We start from the raw sequence: 20,430 nt of genomic DNA, 5'->3' as shown, positions 1-20,430 counted from the left end.
GTCCATGACAATGCCTTTGTGGCACAGTCAGATCTGGCACAGCTCCACTTAGATTCGGTACAGAGAAATCCGTGCACACATGGCATATGCACATGGATCCCACACACACCAGAACACATGTTAGCCTGTGAGTATAAGTCAGGCATGTGCTTTTCTCTAGAGCACCAGGTGCTACTCTGACACTGGCCATACCCAGGTTCCCCCGCCAACTCCATTTAGATGGAGAAACTGAGGCAGGAGCACTTGTGAAACTTGCCTAGGCATTCAGAGAAGTGATGGAGCTTGGAGGTTCGGGAGGAAGGTCTGGAACGATTGTATAGGGGGTTTGTCTTGTACATAGCCAATCCCGTTCAATCCCCAGCACATATATGGTATGATTCCTGAGCACAGAGCCAGATGTCATCCCTGGGAGCAACACGTGTGTGCCCCCAAAACAAAATAATAAAAGAGATCTTGAGTTTGGGGGATGCTCTGCATCCGAGCCCAGGTCCTCACCCTCTTGCCCCACTTCTCTACATCTCTGCTTGATGAGGAAATGTCAATGGGAACAGGGAAAAACAGTGGTGTGAGATTGAGGTTTCAGTGATTAGATGTTAGAATATGGAGAAAGAATGTAATACATGAATCCCCAACTCTGCTTCTGACTTGGAGCATGGGGCTTGGGGGTGGTGGGCAGGAAAACACATGCAGCTGTCTGAAGCTGGTTTCTGAGGTGGGGCACAGGACTGTTCTCCGGGACAGAGCTGGCTTAGGATATGGTAAGGTTGTGGTTAGCAGCACACAAGGGAAACAGACTAGGAAAAAATGGCAGCGAGATGGAAAGAGATCTTCTGTGGAGAGGAAGGGGTGCCTGGAGCAGGCTTCTGGCCAGGGATGCTCTGAATAAACAAGATGCCAGAGAGAGGAGGAGGCTTGGCCTTGGGTCACAGAGTTAGAGCCTTGGAATGTCTGAACGCCAGTGGCCATCAGGACCATTTGCTGTCCTTACCCCCATTGTATAGGTGAGAAAACCAAGGCTCCAAAAAAGACAAAGACAAGAGCCAGTGTTTTGACCTTGGCGAACCCCTAGGATCGCCCTGAATGAGCATACTGCCTCAAATAGGAAGCACATGTCCCTATGCCCCTGTCCCCTCCACAGGCCCTCATTTCATCACAATGCTTTCCATGTACTCCTGAGTGGGCAGGGAGGCCCCAGACAGGGACTTATTGAGGAAAGTGAGACCAAGACCTCCCCTCCACTCTAGGGCCCTTTCCAAGACTTGGTGGCAGTCAGCATGTATGGTTTTGAACTCAAAGTGCAGTCCTTCCCTCTAATGCCTCAGTTTCCCTGTGCACACACAGGGTAGGTGAGCTCTGAGCTCTGGGACCCCGAGCCCTGCTCCTCTGGAAGGTAGCTATGCTGAGTTGGAAGCAGGGTGTGGGGCAGGCCCTGGCCTGAGTGAGAGTCATGACTCAGCTCTGAGAGGCCAAGGGCTCCAGGCCAGAGAGCGTGGGGGCAGGAGGCAGCCACGGTCAGTACAAGGCCTCCCACCCATTGGGCCGTCTGCTGCACCACTGGTCCGGACTCAGCCTGGCACTAAGTGGTTTGGGTGGCCTTGTCCTGCATGGTAGGCTGATTAGATGTCATCCCTTTCCAAATGTGTGTGTGGAGGCCATCTTGGAAGTCAGGGTGGACCGCAGGGTCAGTTAGGTGAGGACAGTTCTGGGTGGGGAGTAGAAATCTGGAAGGGGCTGAGCTCTGGGGTTCCCACCTGCTGCCCTAAATTCTGTACCTAGCTTCAATCTGTGTGCAAAGGCTCAGCTCCTTAGCTTGACAGCAGGTTTTCCATTTATTTTGCCTCTGCCCACAACACCCCAAGTTCACGTCTGTCCCAGGTTGTGCCCAGAGGCTTCCTTGCCACAGGCTCCTCCAGGGCCCCCAAACAAAGTGGCAGAAGAAAGTTGAGGTTTAGCATGGGTTTGGCTTGTTCAGAAAGGCCAAGGGGGCAGAAGGCAGTGCCAGTTCCCTGAATGTAATTCAGGGGACTTTTGCCCCTACTTCTCAAAACAGGCATCACCCAGCTTCCCTTCCTTCACTCTCCCTCCTCACTTCCTGTCTCCTCATCTGCAGTCCAAGGACCCTTTTCTTGGTTCCTGGTGGTTTCCATCCCCCCAAAGGAAGTAGCGATGTAGCTGGGACCCCCCCACCTCCCAGCAGCACAGAGCAACAAGCTCTCTGAGTCAGTCACTCTGTGTTCCTTTCCCCCCAAGAACCTCCCCAAAGGCAACATGGAAAGAAAAATTCTTTTTTCTGGAAGTTCAAGATAAAACAAAACATCTGGCTGGCTAGGAGCCAAGCTGATAAGAGAAGGATCCCCCTGCCTGCCTGCACCCCTCACTCATGGCATGTGCCTGTGATGGGCCGCGGGGGGGGGGGGGGTCCCTAGTTCCAAGGACTGGGTTGTGGAAAAGCATTGTGTGTGTGCCTCATTTCTGCTGTGGACTGAGGGGAGGGGAGGGACTGGTGCCCCCCACAGGCTGGGAACTGTGAGAAGCAGGTGGGGGAGGGAGGCCCACTCCCTGCTAGCCACTTCCTGACTGCCTTGGGCAGGCGCCTCCCTGCCTCCTACATACACCTCCCAGGCTCCATTGGGCCATATGGCTTCACTCTACCCAGTCAGAGGTCTCAGACTGGAGTCCCCTGAATTCCATCTAGTTCTGCATCAGGGACTCGGGCCTTAAGAAGTACAGTTGAGTGACTGCCCTGTACTTCTGTGTTCAGATTTACCCACTGCCTGTGCTAAGCCCTTCTCCAAATGATCTCCATGAGTCAATGCCACTCTCCCATTTCTCAGACAGGGAAATTGAGGCAGGAGGGATGATGTCATCCTGAAAGATAGTTCCTGATAACTGTCCTCCTCTTAGGAGGAGGCCATGCCTCCTCTCCTACGCTGTGTCTGAGCTGTGATCTCTGTCCTGTAAATAGGAGAGTAGACACTCATGACAATCCCCTGTTCACACCTTCCCTACCTTCTGTGCAGCCTATCATTGCTTACCTGTCTTGATGGGGTTCTCACCACCACCTGACAATCTGCTCCAGCCTGGAGAGCAGCAGAGTTTGGGCCATCAACAGTTATACTGCACTGAATATGATCTACTCTTTGTTTGTGTGTGCGGTTTTATTTTGTATTTGGAAGTGGGCACACCCGGTGATGCTCAGGGGTTACTCCTGGCTATGTGCTCAGAAATCACTTCTGGCTTGGGGGACTATATAGGACGCCGGGGAATCGAACCGCAGTTTGTCCCAGGTTTGCACATGCAAGGTAGATGCCCTACCATTTGCGCCACCGCTCTGGGCCCCAATCTGCCTTTTTGTCTCCTCAGCCAACTGGTCCTGTACCCCAAGTGTCCCAGGGCCCCACCCCAGCCCAGGACATCTTTCTTCCTATTCTTCATTCAAATACCCGAGCAGACAAGAACCCCAGCTAGCTTGAAGCCAAGCAGTGGGATAGTCTGGGGGGTTCATTTTCTAGGAGGGAGTGGTTTATATAGTCCCACTGCACAGAGAAGTAAACTGAGTCTCCAAGGGACTCACCCAATGTCACACACCAGCACTGGGACCCTGCTGAGACCAGTCTGACTCCAAACCCACTTTCAAAGCATTGTACCAAAAGGACCTCCACAGTCAGCCTACCCACTCCTCACCTCCAGGCCTGCTCTGTTCCTGCAGAGACCAGAAGTCAAGCTTGGGCTAGAACTCAGAAACTTCTGGAGATTGCAGCACCCTACTCCCACTCTGCAAGACTAACTGAATGAAGAGAGAGTCCCTGCAGAACTACCCAGGGCTGCGGGGAGGGACCCATACATGGGGTGGAAGGCTGCTGGCCAGCCTTGCTACCTTTTTCCAGGGCTTCTAAAGACTTTCAGGTCGCAGCTATGTGGTGAGCTGGGTTCAAGTGGAGGCGACCCTGCCAGGCCCCCAACACCAATCCCTGATTGCAGAGTCTCTCTGCTTCCCCATGCCTGGCTGCTCCCGCAGTCCCCATGGGCTAGTGCCATGGCAACAAACAACACCAACTCCTGGCAGCCAGCGGAGCCCCTGAGGGGTCCTAGGCTGTAGCTGAGTATAGGGGTACAGCAGGCGCAGACAAGTGAACCTTCTGTTCCCTGTGCTGCTGCCAGCCTGGGATCAGCCCTGGGCTGGGTGGGGGCCATACAGAATGGGTTCTCAGAGCCAAGGCGGCAGGGGGCAGGGAGGCTGGGCCTGTCCACTGACCCCCAGTTCTTGCCTTCCCAGGCTCTAGCTTGAGCCTGCAATCTCATGGAGGGGCCAGCTGAGGAAAAAACCTGCCATTCACTGCTGCCAACCCAGGAACATTGAGATTCCCCTTGGGGGCTTCTGGAAGACCTGAGTACGTCAAGGTCCACTTCCTATTTGCCTCTCTCAGCATTTGCTCTCTTACCTGTCTTCCACCTCTGACTCTTCCATTACTGTCTTACAGTTTCCCATACCTCAGTTTCCCATCTGTAATTCAGGGCTTGTAATTGAGTTGCCAAGTCCGCTGAAAGGCTGCCTATAAATCAAAGGCTTGGAGCAGGGGTTGGCATGGAGTGGGGGTCACGTTCTATCTGAGTCACTCACAGGGTGAGGGTTGTGGTGAAGTTATTTTCCTCAGCCCGGGTCCGGGTGTGCATGTGACCAAGTGTGACAACATTCCCCAGACACCTGGGAACTATTACTGATCCACAGACTTGGCATGGGGGGATGTCCCACCCCAGACTCCTCAGACATAGGGACCAACCTAGGACTGTCTCCAGTAACTCCAGGCCCTGGTCTACTCTGCCAACCAGGGTTCTCTCCTGCACCTTTCTTTTAGACACTTTGATTCCCTTGAATGGGAAAACCCACCTCACAATTTGCGGGTTCACTCCTTAAACTAAAAATAAATCGGGTTTACAGTAGATGAGTATGAAGCACAATACAAAAGGCTGTATAGGGTCAGCTCTTCTGGCTTTCAGTTGTCCCCTCATAACTTAAATTCACTCGATGTCACATATCCCTAATGACTCTAATATGCTAGAAAGGTAGTGGCAAAACACTCTGGGGAGGAGGCAGAAAAGGCACAGAAACTCTGATACCAGCAAGCTGCATCAGTGCCACATGGGCAGCAAAACACAGGTAGGCTAGGGCAGAATTCAGTCTGAAGCTACTTCATGGGGCCTGCAGTTCCAGTTCTGGTCTCAGACCCATGGAACTGAGTCTAATTCCTAGAAAGCGATTCACCCTTTTTCCTCTCAGAGAGTTAGGTAAAATGCACTGACAGATACCTCACAGGGACTCAGAAAATGGGAACTTCTACAATTACACATCATCCCTGCAGCTAGTTTAGTTGGTTTACCGTATTTGCCGGCGTATAAGACGACCCATAAAAAAACTTCCTAAAAGTCGGGAGTCATATTATATGCTGGTATACGGCATGCTGAAACTTGTTCCAGCTTCAGGGACGAGTGATCCGCACCCCTCTGACTTTTAAGAAGTAACTTACTTTTAAGACTTTTAGGAAGTTTTTCATGGGTTGAAGGGTCGTCTTATACACCGGCAAATACAGTAGTTGGGTTATGGGTGGATAGTGCCAGGGATGGAGGTTCTCAAGAGTTTGTGAGACTTAGGCAGTGGATATCTCAAGGCTTTGGAGTGTAAGAGCAAGGAAAGACCTCATCAACCAGAGACCAGGACTCTTCAGAAGGAGAGGAGAACAGCCTTGTTTTGCAAAAGGTTTGTGCTACTAAGAAAGGATCTAGGTTTGCCGTGGTCATGTGGGGAGGCCAACATGGACTAAGTGTTTCTCTCATTTTTTCCAACCAAAACCCCTTCTGATCTGGTTTCTTTTCTGTGTCTCCCTGTCCTATTAGTTGGCCCCTTCCTACATGTTTCACCTCTGGCTCTCTTGGAATACCTTGTAGGCCCACAGCTGACCATACACACACACTCTGTTGAGAAATGTTGGGCTTGAGGACAGTTTCAGGAAGAAGCCATCTCAAACCAGCCTGAATCCCTAGCTAGACTAGCTACATAGCTGTGAGAATGACCGCTTGTTAAAAAATAAACAGGAGGGCAGGAGAGATAGCACAGTGGTAGGTTGTTTGCCTTAGATGCAGAAGGATGGTGGTTCAAATCCCAGAATCCCCTATGGTCCCCTGAGCCTGCCAGGGACGATTTCTGAGCGTAGAGCCAGGAGGAACCCCTGAGTGCTGCCAGGTGTGACCCAAAAACCAAAAAAAAAAAAAAAAAAAAAAAAAAGATCAGGAACTTCAAGAACTTCAAGGGCCTCCATGACTTCAAGAGGATGAATACTTGTGAAGTTATTCCTGGTTTAACTAAAAGAGAGACTGTTCATCTATCTGGCTGTCCATCCATCCATACATCTATCAGTCATGCATCCATCAATTACTTCATCCACTTCTACATACATCATCCATTCTCCACTAACCTGTTTTTTCCACTTTGTGTGCACATATTTGTTATTATTACACTACCAATCAGCAGACAAAATCCAGCCTGGAGACCAATAGGTTCATAAATACACTTAATTGGGGAGTAGCCAAGTGTTCTGGGTCACATCTAAGGCTTTGCCTGAAAGCTAATGCTTTGGACAAGAAGATTTCTCTAACTCCTTTCCTCTGGGACTGATGTCCACTTGGATACAGCCTTGGGAGGGGAAAAGTGGGCAAAATTATGGGCCCCATGATTTGTCATCCCAGAGGTAATCAGGGCAGCAATAGGGCATGATTTGTCAGGTGCTCCTGGAGACTGAAACAGGCTGGAGTGAACCCCTACAAAAAAATACTACCCCTGTCCCTATCCCACACTTTCTATATAAAGAAATTGTGGCCACATGGAGAAAAGATCCAACCACAGTCTCCTGGTTCATAATACTGTCCAGAGAGGACTGGGACTGAGCCCTGGGAAGGATGTGAAGCATGAAGATAGTGCTTGGAACCAGGCCTGCAGGCTGCTCCTGAGCTTGGTACTGTCTACAATCCACCTACACCCCATTCTTTGCACCCTAACCCTAGATTTATACCCATGTATACAGAGGTTAAACAATTTCACCTGAGAAGTCACCCTCAGGTCACAGAGGTAGTATGGTGTGTAGGACCTTTGCCTTGCATATGGCCAACCCAGATTTGATCCCTGGCAACCCATATGGTTCTCCCAAGTCAAATAGCCCTGCCCTGAGGAGGGGAAGGGAAGAAGGGCGTTGAGGAGCAAGAGCAATACACTTAATGTTCAAGCACAAAGTTGGGAATGGGATATGCCAGAAAACATCTGGAAAGGGTGCTGGGGCCAGGACCAAGGAGTCCAGAAATCCTTTGGCTGTGGGTTCTTGACACCTGGAGTAAGTAACAGAAGGGATGTACTGTCATTCCACACTGGAAGGAACCAGGGTGAGTAGTAGTGAATGACCCTTTCAGAGGTGGGGTGCCTATGCCTGCATCCCTTATCTGTGCATCCCTCTGTGCTGAGTGAGATCTGGTAACCAGATCACACAAGGCTCCAAAATACCACAGTTGTGAGGAATCGAAGGGCCAGTGTCCACACATACTCTAACAAGCACCCCACTTGGTCCTTCTTCCTTAGAGAAATGGAGATAGATGGACATTTGGTTGCAGCAAGGGTCAGTCTGGCAGCCGGAGCACCCTAGTAACTAGAGTGCATTAACACTGTCAGAATGCTCCCCTCATTGTTCTCCATTAGTGATCATCGATTCTGGCCTTTCCTCATAACGTGTGGGAATGGGCAAGAAAAACCCTTTCATTGTGAAGTTAAATATGCATGATTGCTGAGTACACAACAGGGCTTGCATGGCTGCCAATCCGGGCTTGAATCTGAAATTGTTTTAGGACGAGAAGCAGTTTGGAGTTCACACAGTTCAATCTTCTGGTTTTGCTGAAGGGAAAACATTGCTCAAGGAAAAGGACTGGCTTGGCGGGTGTCACACAGGACGGACTCTGAAATACCCTTCAAATAACACACAGAGAGTGCTCAGAATTGAGGCCAAACCCTCTGGGTGGCTTCAGTACCCACAGAGCTCTCTGGAGTACACGACACAGGGTGCGAATTGCAGTTCCCCCCAGCCTCACTATGGGATTTTGGGCAACTGACTTAACCTCTCTGGTCATTTCCTCAACCATAAATGGGAGAGTGTTTATAGCTACTCTCAAGGTTGTTGTGATGATTAAATTAGCTCAGCAAATATTGATGAAGCACTTATTGAAGGCCAGCCTGTTCTTGGGTCAAGCTCCATGGGCCTGGAGGTACATGCAATGGAAGCACTCAGAGAGCGCTGGACTTACTGCTCTGTAAGATGTTCAACAATCTTTGACCCTTTGATTGGGGAAATATCCTAATCTCTCCTCCTCCCTGCCCAGACTGGCCCAGGCTAGGCTATACACAGAAGTGGGCAAAGATTTCCCCCACTGAGATCTACAGCCTCAAGGTTCTGACAGGGAGGTAGTTCAGAATGTCAGGGGACATTCTCATTCTTTACTCCTTACTCACCATGCTCAACAACCCATCATGAGCAAAACACTACAGATCTCCTCCTTTGGACTCAGAGATAGCTGATCTCAGAGCAAGCCTATGCCTGGTTGTTTATTTTTATTTTTTATCATTTTAAAGTAAAAATAGATTTTATTTGGAAACTCTGACGAAGGGGAAGGAGAGGAGAAGAGAGAGTAACATGTTCAAGAGAGAGTGCAAAGGCTGAGACAGAGTGTACACATTCCCGAGTTAAGGTAGGAAAGTAACATATCTTAGTAGGGGAAATGCAGGCAACATGTGTATGCAGGTGCTACATGCATGGATCAAGGGAGCACATGTGTGCAGCCTTCTCCAATGGCAGAGTATTAAAGTATGTATCTCAAGAGGAAAGATGTGGGTGACATGTGCATGTGGGTACCATGTTCATTGGCCCAGGGAGCAAGGCTCTGCCCTGCTGTGATCATGGTCCTTTTAGGGGGGGAAAGGGGAAAACCACAACTGGCAATGCTCAAGGCTCCCCTCTAGCTCTGTGCTCAGGGATCACTGCTGGTGGGCTTAGGGTACCATAAGGGGTACTAGGATAGAACCTGGGTATGCTGTGTGCACGTTAAGTTCCCTACCCACTGTACTATTGCTCCAGCCCTACAATCTTGACCTTTGAAGGTTACATACCAAGCTCACAGTCAAGTTATACCATGCAGGAGGCAAGAAGAGTGTCAACTCTCTTGGTTAAAGGCATTAATTTTAGCCTGGAGCCAAGTGTTTGACATACCCTGTGTCCTCACCATTATTACCAGTGCTAGCTGGTAATAATGAGTGCTAACCCAGACCATTCAGCAAGTGTGATTGCAGCAAAACTAAAATGCAACTAAAATAAAAACTAAAATCAAATCAGGTATTTATGCATAGCCCCCGATGCCTCAGACTGTGATGCTTACTTTCAATGCAGAGGCTCCCCAGAAAGGATCAGGAACCTGAAAACTCTTGAATCCTCCATGCTTTCTGTTGCCTCCACAGCTGTGGGCAATTCTGTCCCTATGTTTCCCCACAAGATAAGGTGTCCTTTGAGAGAGGATTCCTTCCTTATTCAGGGTCCAGCCAGGTGGGAGCCCCAAGTTTGCCTAAATCTGAAATTTGCTTAGCACAGTGCTAGAGTCAAGGCATGGACTCTAAGGAAGTGAATGGAAACTTTGCCCTCTTGTCAGGGCTCCTAACAGCAAGAATAGACATTACAAATACCCTCTACTGGGAGATCGAAGGGAAGTAACTTAGCCTTGCTGATCCTTAGTCTCCCTGTCTATAAAATGGGTCACAGCAATGCAGGGTCCAAAGACCTGTGGAGGGGACAAGTGTGCCAAATGCAGGGGGAGCAACCAAGCATGGTGCATGGCCAGAGGACACCTGACTTTACAGGAGGGCACTTGAGGCTGCTAGGTGCTTTGGGCAGCCACTCACTGTCTGGACTGGAGTGATGTCCGGAGCCGTGTGGTGCTCTGGATGGGCGCCCAGCTGCTGGAAGGCTAGAGTATTGGGTGTTGGTCTTGTTCTTGGGTGTGGAAGCTCTTCATGGAGCCCTCCTTCTTTTCACTAGCACGTTCTCTCTGCCCCACTGTCTGCCTGGGGTTCCTTGGAACCAGCACAGAGATGAAGGCTAGAGGATAACAATGCAAGCAAACTACACACAGAAAAGAAGGGCCCAGTTACAGACTCTGGTACCCAAAGCAAGGCAAATAAAAGATGGAAATAACCAGGAAGGTTTTTTGGAGGAGGTGGAGTGAGGCAGATCCTTGAGAATAGAGTAGAAATATGAAGAATATGGTATTCCAGGGAGAGACAGAGGAGGCTAGTGCAAAGGCTTTCTGGAATTCTGAGCTCTGACTGGCAGGAACTCAATCTCCACCTGGAGTGATCAAACAGGGAGTGGCTTGTTCTTGAGTCCAGTGGCAAAATTTTCAGACTTCTGCGAGTCTGGGATTCCTTAAGCTACAGACGCATATAAAAACCAGCCCTGTTCTACCATGCATCTTACATGAAGTCTCCTGGTGAGGTATCCCCACCTCCACCACCACACAGACACACACACCTCCACCACCAGTAGGAATCAGTGGCAGCCAGAACGAGGAGCTGGATCAGATTTCTGCTCTAGGATGGAGGAGAAAGCTCAGCATCCCCAAGGAGGAACCCTTCCAGGGGGCCTGAGAGAGCAGCCTGGCACAAGCCCTGATCTCCACAGGGTGCCCACAGATGTGAGGGAAACAGAGAGAACCTTGCTCCTGAAAATGTGTCTAAACTAGTCCTGCCCTGAACCCCCACAACCACCCCCAACCCCGGCCACTAGGGGTTTGGAAGGACATCTTAGGAATCTGGAAAATTTGCAAATCCATTTAAACCCTAGAAGGTTGCCTGGCGGCAGTGGCCTAGAGCCAGATTCCTAGGACAGGCTTGGGCTAGGGCTGGGTTGGGGGTTCTAAGCCACCCTGTTCTGTGCTAGGACCCTTCCCCTGTCTGATGCATGCCTCACGCCTCCTGCTCATGCTCAAAGCAGTCCCTCAGAGGGCACCCAGGAACCTCTAGGATTTGATGAGAGCAGCGGCAGCAGGGTTGAGGCGATCTGGCCTTGGGCTCCAAAAGCAGCCTGGGCAAGAGAGGGCTGAACTGGCCCAGCCAGCCCTCAGCCCTGCCATAGCCTCGGGGCCTCCTCCCATCTGGTTTTGTTAAAAATATTTTCCGTTTTGTGGCCTATTAGAAGGTACAGCCTGGGGTGAGAGACAGGAGAAGGGGTCAGGGCTTGCGCCTTTTCCAGCATTTACCTTATCTCCGATGCTTGGCGTTGTGAGCATGGTCCTCAGCGCTGGACTGGACTGTCTGTCACTCCCTCCAGGAAGTCTCCCCGCAGGGAAGACCTCTCCCTTTATGGGGCAGTGGTTAGAGGGCTGGAAGAACTGTGGCCTGAGTCTGGAGCCTTGGGGTAGGGGGAATTGGGGCTTTGGGGGAAAGGAAAGGACTCACTCCCAAAGCATCCCTGGGAGGAGCAGAGGTGCCCTAGGTCGGGCTTGCAGCGTCCAGAGTATGCTGCCAACCACAAGCTGTGCACAAGGGTCTAGGCTCTCTTCTCCTTCCAAGTTGCTAGCAGAGATGCTGGACCCAGACTGGCGGCGGGCGGGCGGGACTGAGCTCTCTCTCCACAGTGGCTTCCCGCCCCACCGGGGGAAAGGCTGCAAGGAGGCCCCTGATTGGCCCAGTTGGGAGAAGGGGGGCAGTAGGGCGGGGAGGGTGGACGCATGTGTCTGTTTTCAATTTCGTTCCCCCCTTTTCCCTTTTTCCCCCAAGTTTCTTGTTTTTCTTCTCTTCCCTCCGCTTGCTCCCTCCCGTTGCCTGCCCTCTCAGGATGTGAGGGATGTTTAGAAATTCCATGGCCCACGCCAGCCAGCCGCTGAGTCGCTTTTCTAAGAGTGGCCCAGCCTGTCTTGGGTGACAGTCCTCCCTGCCCATGGCACCTAGAGGTGGAGGGAAAACAAAAACAAAACGCTCTATGCCTCAGTTTCCCCAACTGTCTGACCAAGTTAATTCAGCCAACATTCACACACTGCACTGAGTATTGGACTGTGGTCCCCAAGAAGGGAAGAAACCAACAATTAATAAAGACAGGGATCCCCCCGCTCAGAAAGCAGGGTCATGAGGGCACCCAGATGAGAAGCTTGAAGGACTCTAGGAGTGCTCCCAAGAGAAGAATTGGGAGTGCTTGAAATACCTTCTAAGACGATCCATCTCTTTTAGGGGACATCGTATATCATTCCCTCATTCAGTGCATATAGGCCTTATCAGGGACCCAACTCTCACGTCACTCTTGCAAGGCAGCACTTTTCTACTGGCCAAAGAAAGGACTTTTGTTTTTCATGGGGGGCGGTCACACTCTTTGGTGCTCAGTAATCACTCCTGGTGGTGCTTGCTCAAGAGGCTAGGGATCAAATAGGTCAATTGTGAGCGAGACAAGCTCCTTACCCGCTGTGCTCTCTGGATCCCCGGGAAAGGGCTCTTCCCCCATTCTCCAGACAAGAAAACTAAGGTCAAGAGCAGAGTTGTGAGTTTCTCCAACTCACACAGCCCTAGCGAAGTCAATGACCTGGCCCCCACTTAACTCACTGACATCTCCATGCTGAGACACTATTTTAGAAGGTCCTAGAAGGGAGGATTGGGGGGGAGAGAGAGGGAGAGAGAGAGAGGGAAAGAGAGGAAGAGAGAGAAAGGGAGAGAGAGGGAGAGAGAGGGAGAGAGAGGGGGAGAGAGAGAGGGAGGGAGAGAGAGGGAGAGAGAGGGAAAGAGAGGGAGAGAGAGAAAGGGAGAGAGAGGGAGAGAGGGAGAGAGAGAGAGAGAGAAAGAGAGAGAGAGAGAGAGAGAGAGAGAGAGAGAGAGAGAGAGAAATCACTCCTGGCTGGTTGGGGGACCACCACCTGGATTCAAACCACCGTCCTTCTGCATGCAAGGCAAATGCACTACCTCCATGCTATCTCTCCGGCTCCATTACAGTACATACTTTGCACACTAAAGTCCAAGGTTCAAACCCTAGCTCCTCATGATTCCCAGTGTGACCCCTGAGTACTGATCTGGGCATGGCCCAGAACATCACTGGCTGTGACCCTCAAATCAAAAATAAGTGAGATAAATAAGTGAAGTCAACCCACTCTCGCCAGATATGCACAGGGAAACTGAGTCTCAGGACAAATAGAACAAATTGTTGGGATCACACAGGGTGCACTCCTTCTGTCCTGCTCTCTATGGCTTCTTTAGCCGTGGCTGTGCCTTAGGGCCTGTTGAGGCGATTCAATGAGTTGACATTGGTCATCTTTTGTCTTATCCTAGTGGAGACTGCTCAGTAGAACATCTGGCAGGGGTGGGAGCCTCCAGGGATATACTGGCTCCCACTGGCCCCAGACCTCAAGATCTGAACGATCTTGTCAATCTGAGACAGAATACAGTGGGGTCCAAGAATGTGAAGGCCTGTGAGGAGCCAGGTCAGGCCTACACGGGGAATTGTGCCAACAGACCCCACCCATCTTCGCAAGACTCCTCCTAGCATTTGCCCCTTTAAGCCTTGACCCAGTCCTAAGGACCAGAACAAACTGGGAGTGGCAAAGAAGCATCTTGAACCTCAGCCCCCCATAAAACTAATCAGGGGGTCAGGAGTCAGCATGAACTGCTATGTGAACTTGTCCTCACTGAACCTTAATTTCCCAATCTGCACATTACAGGATGTGCTGGAAGGGCTTCCTGTCTTCGAGTTTCCTAAAGCTGGGAGCTGGCTAGAGAGGAGGTTGGTGAACCCCAGAGCAAGGGACCGCTGGGGGCCAGAGGTACAACCCAGAGAGGAGGGGGAGACTAGTGGTGGTTCCCCGGGGAAGCTGGCAGCTGGCAGTTTCCGGCCAGCCCAGTCATTCGCTGCCCCATCTGGAACCACTTAGCCCCTACCACCATTAACCCTTGGCAGGCACCAGGGTTCTTCTGCCTCTTGGTTGACATGACAGGGTAGGTAGGCGGCAGAGCCTCTGGGGCACCCAAGGGCACTCGAGGCACTCACAGTTTGACAGGAAGGTCATGATCTCCAGAGCAGGGTCAGAGCAGAGAAGATGCTGGGCTTCATTCCCAGTTTCTGCAAACCCTTGCTAGCCTTGGGCATTACGTAAAGCCTGAGCCTCAGTTTCCCCTTGAGAAAGGTGCTGTCATTTGCAGTGCACTTCCAGGGCACCGCAGGGCATCTAGAGGGTCTCTCACGAAGGACTTCGCCCAGAAGCAGTCTGTTGCTATGATACTCTCCCCACCACCACCATGACCCAAAACGGCCTCTTTGGATCTCCATTCCCCCGTGCCTACTGAAGGTGTGGGCACAGCTCAGAGCACAAAACATGGGGGGGCTCCTGCCTGAGTGAGGATTGCAAATAAAGAGAGATGCCCAGATCTCAAGCTGGGCCACACACTCAGGAATTACGTCTGCTCTAGGGTGTGAGCAATCTTGACCTACCTGTGTGATCTAGATAGGCCCAATCTGATTCCCAGCATGCCCCCAGCTTTCAGTTGTCAAGTGGGGACCTGAGGACCAGCCCCCTAGAGTGTCAGGGGCCTGGGCAAGCGCTATTCAGAGCTGTCCTGCGTGAGGTCAAGAGCCAAAGAAGAGAAAGGCGTGACCTAATCTGCTGTGTGAAGTCTTGCGTCCCCCCTTCACCTCACACATCATTTCTGGGATTGAGGGAAGTTTTTCCAACTGAGGCCAGTGCTGGGAAGCAACTCGAGGGGTTTGTGCAGCTTTAGACCAGGACTGTAACCAAGGCATCTGCCTAAACTCTGAGGCCCATATGCTTCCCTGGAAGAGTGAATCAGGCTGAACTGATCCCCAGACCCCCTCCCACGCAAACTCATCACAGCCGGAAGCCACAGCTGGGGGGGGGGGACTAGAGAGGGACTAGAGAGGGGCGTCCGGAAGGGCTGCTGAGTGGGAGAATTCCCAGTTGGCCTCGGACACACTCGCATCTGGCTCTCCCACGCTCTCAGTGACTTCTCTCCAACTCCCTCAGGCCACAGGGGGAACTGTGTGCGTGTGCATGTGTGCGTGTGTGTGTGTGTGTGTGTGTGTGTGTGTGTGTGTGTGTGTGTGTGTGTGTGTGTGTATGTGTGTACGCGCTCAAGGCATCCCAAGCCAGAGGCTTGGTGTCCCAGGCATCCTCAGGCTCTGGATTATGAGGGTCCATGGTCTCCTCCCCTTCCTGTGCTCCCCACGAACAGGCAGGAAACTCTGTAGCCCAGAGTGTAGAGGGCACATGCCTGAGGCCAGCAGAGAGGGAAAAGAAACTTGGGGAGCCTTTGCTTCTAGAGAGGAAGGCTGCAGGCCGCAGCAGATTCAGAAGAGTCCATAGAAGGTTCTCCTCCTTCCTCCAGGACATAGTGGAGTGTTCTCCGGTTGGGTAGGAGGGCCTGTGGGGACTTTGGGCTCGAATCTTGACTTTATTTCCTAGGGTCCCTCTGTCTCTCCCAGGCCCCTCTGAGCTCAGTCTCAGTGCTTGGAGCTGCAACTGGAGAATCCAAATAGTTCAAGATCTTCAGAACAGAGACCAAGAGAGACCACATGTCCCTCGCTGGGTGTCCCATCTCCTAAGGCCAGAACCTGGCACTATCTAGCCCTGTGACAGAGCACCTACTATATGTCTTGCTTTCTAGATCTCACAAGTACACAATCAGTTACCAATCCCCACTGTCATACTGATAGTGTAAGTCAGGAGACAGTGAGAATAATGGCCAGGGAAGTTCTGTCTTTGGGGATTTTTTTTGTGAGGGGGCAACACTTAGCCGTGTTCAGGGACCAATCATACGGTGCTCTGGAGACCATCTGGGATGCTGGGGACAAAACACATGTTAGCTATGTGCAAGGCAAGTGCCCTATCTCCTGTATTATCTCACCAGCCCCCCTATTGTTGTTTTGTCCACATCAAGTGGCAGTACTGAGGGCTCAGCAGGGCTAAGGATTAAACCCCAGGCCCAGAGAGAGCAGAATGACTGACATAAGTGGGACGCACGCAGAGAGGAGATGTGGAGGGTGTGACCAGAGCAGGCGACTGGAGGCAGATGCCAGATCCTTGTGGGGAAGAGTCTGGTTTCCATCTGTGGACTTCAGGGGGCTGCTGAGATGGAATCATTGTGGTGGGTTAGCTGGAATGAGAGGTGGGCAGGGGCTTGGCAGGATTTTTGCAGACGAATTGTTCCCACCCTGACTTGAGGATGGAGACATCAGAGGGGATGCAGGAACACACCCAAACAAGGAGAGGAACTTCCAGGCCCCAGTCCTTTAGGGACCATTGATGGACAATGTGACCTTTTATTCCTTTTCCTAGCCTTGGTGTCTCCTGGGACAAGGACATTCTGTGCCTGGGTCTCTGGTCTAGTGTGTCCTCTGCTCCCTAAGATGCTTTGTTTGAGGTTCTGCCTTCTATTCCTGCAGGAAATGGGCCTGTATGGAGGGGTTGGGGGTGAGGGCACAGAATAAGAGGCAGCCAGAAGCCTTCCAGTAGTACCCCTTAAGGTCAGTAGAGGGCGCCCCCAGTATCCAGAGGGAACCTAGGAGAGGAACTGGAAATGGAAGGAGGGATGGGGAAGTGGGGTCTGAAAGAAGACCCTCACAGAGGCCCTCACTCAGTATCTGCTGGTCCTGAAAATGTGCAAGGGAAGAGCAGGATTAACAGCCTCACTTTCTGGGACTTTGAGATGGGGAGTTCTGATTCATTCACAGAGAGAAGTGAAGCTTGGGAGGGACCAAACCTGCAAAGCCTTTGGGAGTTTCAAGAAGGCTAAAGGTAGGACCCAGGTGGAGGCCAGCTGCTCTTTCCTTTGTGTGCTCATTTATCGAGCCACACCTGGCAGTGCTCAGGGGCTACTCTGGGCTAAGAAATGGCTCTTGGCATTGCTTGAGGACTGCAAGTATCTTCAGGCCTCCCCCCCCCCACACACACACACACAACCTGTACTACCTTGACCCTTTGAGCTCATTCTCCATAGCCTATTCAGCCAACCCCATTCAGCCCAGCACAAGGACCAGAGTGTTTACTTTGCTGGTTTATGAGCCAAGTTATCACCAAGATCTTTATGAGGCCATTGCCACCAAGCTCCACCTTCTGAGCCTGGTAGGGTGTGTGAGGGTGGACTTCTACAGGGAAGAGGGTTTGGCATAAACAGCTGCTTCCTGAGAGAAGCTACCTTCAGAGGAAGAAGCTGGGAGCTGGGCAAACAAGGAGCTTGCCCCCACTTAAAAGCTCAAAGCCACAGCTGTGGACCCTGAACTCAAGGAGGCAAAGGCATAGGTCCTATCACATACCAGAGACCAGAGTGAGGGAGGGAATCAAAGAGGGGGCTGTGGTTTCAGGGGCCCAGCTCTGAACTCTTAGCCTGGGTTTGAACATCAGCCTTGGTTTTTTTTTTCAACAGGTTGGCTTCAGTCTCTGACAAAGTCCACCAAGGTTGGAGGTCCATGGGAAGATTGAAACACTTTTGCATGAAGAAGTCAGAGGAGGAAGAGAAACCCCAGCTGTTTGTTTAAGAAAAACGAATGTTGGGAGAGGCACGGGGCTCTCTTCCTATCTATACTTTGTCGTCGTCTCCCCCCCCCCCATACACACATATATACACCTCTGAGAATCGGGCTCAGAGGGTGAAGGAAGAGGAACTTTCTCACAGGCTGGCATGAAACTTATTTCAAAAACTCCCAGGACAGCGCCACTCTTGCTGGTGGTGCTGCAGATTAGTTGAGAGACTGAGACCATGGCCCTGGAGACAGCACAAGACACAGAGCTGGCACCAAGTCCAACATAGATAGACTCAGTGCAGACTTTGTTTTGGGTCATACTTGGCTTTGTTCAGGCCTTACTCCTGGCAGTTCTCAGGGAACTATATATGGTGCTGGGATCAAGCCTGGGTCACCAAACCTGCTGTACTTTCTTTTTAGATCCGGACTCAGAAACTACTTCTGGTGGGGCTCAGGGAGAATTAGAGTTGGCAACATGCAAGGCAAATGCCCTACCTGCTGGACACTTGCCCTGTGCTAGTATATATCAAATGACTAAACAGATGAGCAAAGACATTTCTAGAGAAATACATTTCTTTTCTTTTTTTTTTTTTTTTTTTTGTGGTGTTTGGGTCACACCCGACAGTGCTCAGGGGTTATTCCTGGCTCCAGGCTCACAAGTTGCTCCTGGTAGGCACGGGTGACCATATGGGGTGTCGGGATTTGAACCGATGACCTCCTGCATGAAAGGCAAAAGCCTTACCTCCATGCTGTCTCTCTGGCCCCAGAAATACATTTCTTTAGATTTTCCACCTGGATCTGATTTGGTGTCTTCTTGGAATCAGAAGACACCAAGCTTCCCAACACCCTCACAGAACAGGCAACCCTTTTGCAGAATCTCTGACAGCAAGGTGCCACTTGTGTGGTATCACTCCTGTGATGGTAAGCTCATTACCTCTTTAGTATCAGCCCAGTTTATGCTGGGAAGCCTAATAGAGAATTGATTTTGTACCTACAGATCTCTCAGGTACCATTTTTTATTTCCTCCATTTTGAGCAAACCCAACGGATGGACTCAAGAAGAGAGCCAGCACTTGGGGTTTCTTCCATTGCCCATGTGCCTCTCAGTGAGAGTGAGGCATTTAAAAGGCTAGTCCTGCAGGGCAGATCGCTCTGCATTTAATGGTATGCTGAAACTAGAGGATGCTCCACATCAGCCTGACATCGATGAATCCAGAGTCTTTAAATATAAGAATCTGATACCAACAATAGCTAAAGTGTGAAAAAGTTTCACCGGGACCTTGAGAATGACTGGAGTTGGATGAACTGGTATGCCTGGAACCCAGAGTCTGTCTTATGCCAATAAACTTCTAGGGTGATGAGGCCTTTTTGTAATCAGGTCAAGGAGTTTTTCTCCATTTTCCCATTTTTCTGGACCTATGCAAACAATGGCGATTCCCACTATCACGCCTTTAATATTTTTTTTTACTCTTATCCTTTAAGGAAAAAAAAATACAACTTACTGAACTTAAAAACAAATAACTATAGTAGAATGCCTGTCTCGAATACAGGCAGGGGATGGGAAGGGGGAGGGGGTAATGTTACACTGGTGAAGGGAGGTGTTCTGGTTATGACTGTAACCCAAATATGATCATGTTACTTAAATAAAAATATATTTAAAAAAAAAGGCTAGTCCTGGATGCAAAATTCCTGATGGTTTCTATGGGGAGCGCTCAAAACAGCCCTGAGGACGGAGATAGTATGGAGGTAGGGTATTTGCCTTGCATGCAGAAAGAGGGTGGTTCAAATCCCAGCATTCCATATGGTCCCCTGAGCCTGCCAGGAGTAACCCCTGAGTGCTGCCGGGTGTGACACCCCCCCCCAAAAAAAAAAAACAGAACAGCCCTGAGCTAGGGAAGAGGCATCCCCTGCTGAGACAGTCATGTGTTTGCCATGTCCAAGACCACCCATGTAGCCTCTTCCCCCTCCCCCCTTGCAATCAACCCCTCTTTTTGGGCTTCAGTTCTTCCACCTGTCCAAAGGAAAGAGTCCCTCTGAGCAGGAGGTGGGTGGGGAGGCTGGGTTATCTGTGTCAGCTCTGTCCCTCTTCAAGCTTCCCTACCATTCAGTTCTGGAGCAGTGACACTGGGCCACACTTCACTGAAGCCTCTTCTCGCACCATTGTGAAATCCTGGGTAACTTCTATTTCTCTTTTTTAGGGATTCACACCCAACAGTGCTCTGAGGTTGCTCCTGCCTTGATGCTCAGGGATTGCTCCTTATGCTCAAGAGCCATGCAGGGCCCTGGTGCCTTGAATGCAAATGATAGACTCAGCCGGTTGCACTGTCTCTCTAGCTCTTTGAATCTTTTTTTTTTTTTTTTTTTTTTTTTTTGGTTTTTGGGCCACACCCGGTGGTGCTCAGGAGTTACTCCTGGCTATCTGCTCAGAAATAGTTCCTGGCAGGCACCAGGGACCATATGGGATGCTGAGATTCGAACCAACCACCTTAGGTCCTGAGTTGGCTGCTTGCAAGGCAAACGCGGCTGTGCTATCTCTCCGGCCCCCTCTTTGAATCTTAATACAGATCTCAGTAGGCCCAAATCATTGTGTCAAACTCTGAGATGATGTTGATCTGCCTTTGCTCATGTATGACCCCAGGGAGGGAAAGATTAAATAGATAAGACCCTAATTGTACCCACTTTCCCCCTGGAAAATGTCAGAGGCTCAATTCCCATGAGGGAATTAATACTTAATACTGTGGGCTGGGAAGATGCTAGCCTTGCTATGTGCATCCTTCTCCTGAAGCCCCAATTTGGATTCCTACTCCTAGCTTACTGATGGCCTCTCACCTGTATCTTCCACCCCC

At 50.8% G+C, this 20,430-nt stretch overlaps 1 protein-coding gene across 1 annotated transcript in view; it reads right to left on the bottom strand.

Annotated features, from left to right (window-relative positions):
• The window catches only part of PDGFRB (platelet derived growth factor receptor beta), a 35,281-nt gene extending 23,580 nt beyond the window's left edge, over window positions 1-11,701 (bottom strand). The window contains exon 1 of the mRNA XM_049771801.1: window positions 11,335-11,701. Within this exon, the coding sequence (XP_049627758.1) occupies window positions 11,335-11,364 (30 nt within the window). The 5' untranslated portion in view covers window positions 11,365-11,701. The remainder of the gene's footprint in view (window positions 1-11,334) is intronic.
• Window positions 11,702-20,430: the final 8,729 nt, after the last annotated feature.

This window comes from Suncus etruscus, chromosome 4 (genome assembly GCF_024139225.1).
Source record: "Suncus etruscus isolate mSunEtr1 chromosome 4, mSunEtr1.pri.cur, whole genome shotgun sequence".
In the NCBI taxonomy this organism is placed as follows: domain Eukaryota; kingdom Metazoa; phylum Chordata; class Mammalia; order Eulipotyphla; family Soricidae; genus Suncus; species Suncus etruscus.
Note: the sequence above shows the minus strand (reverse complement) of the source record. Positions and strands in the feature narration are given on the sequence as shown.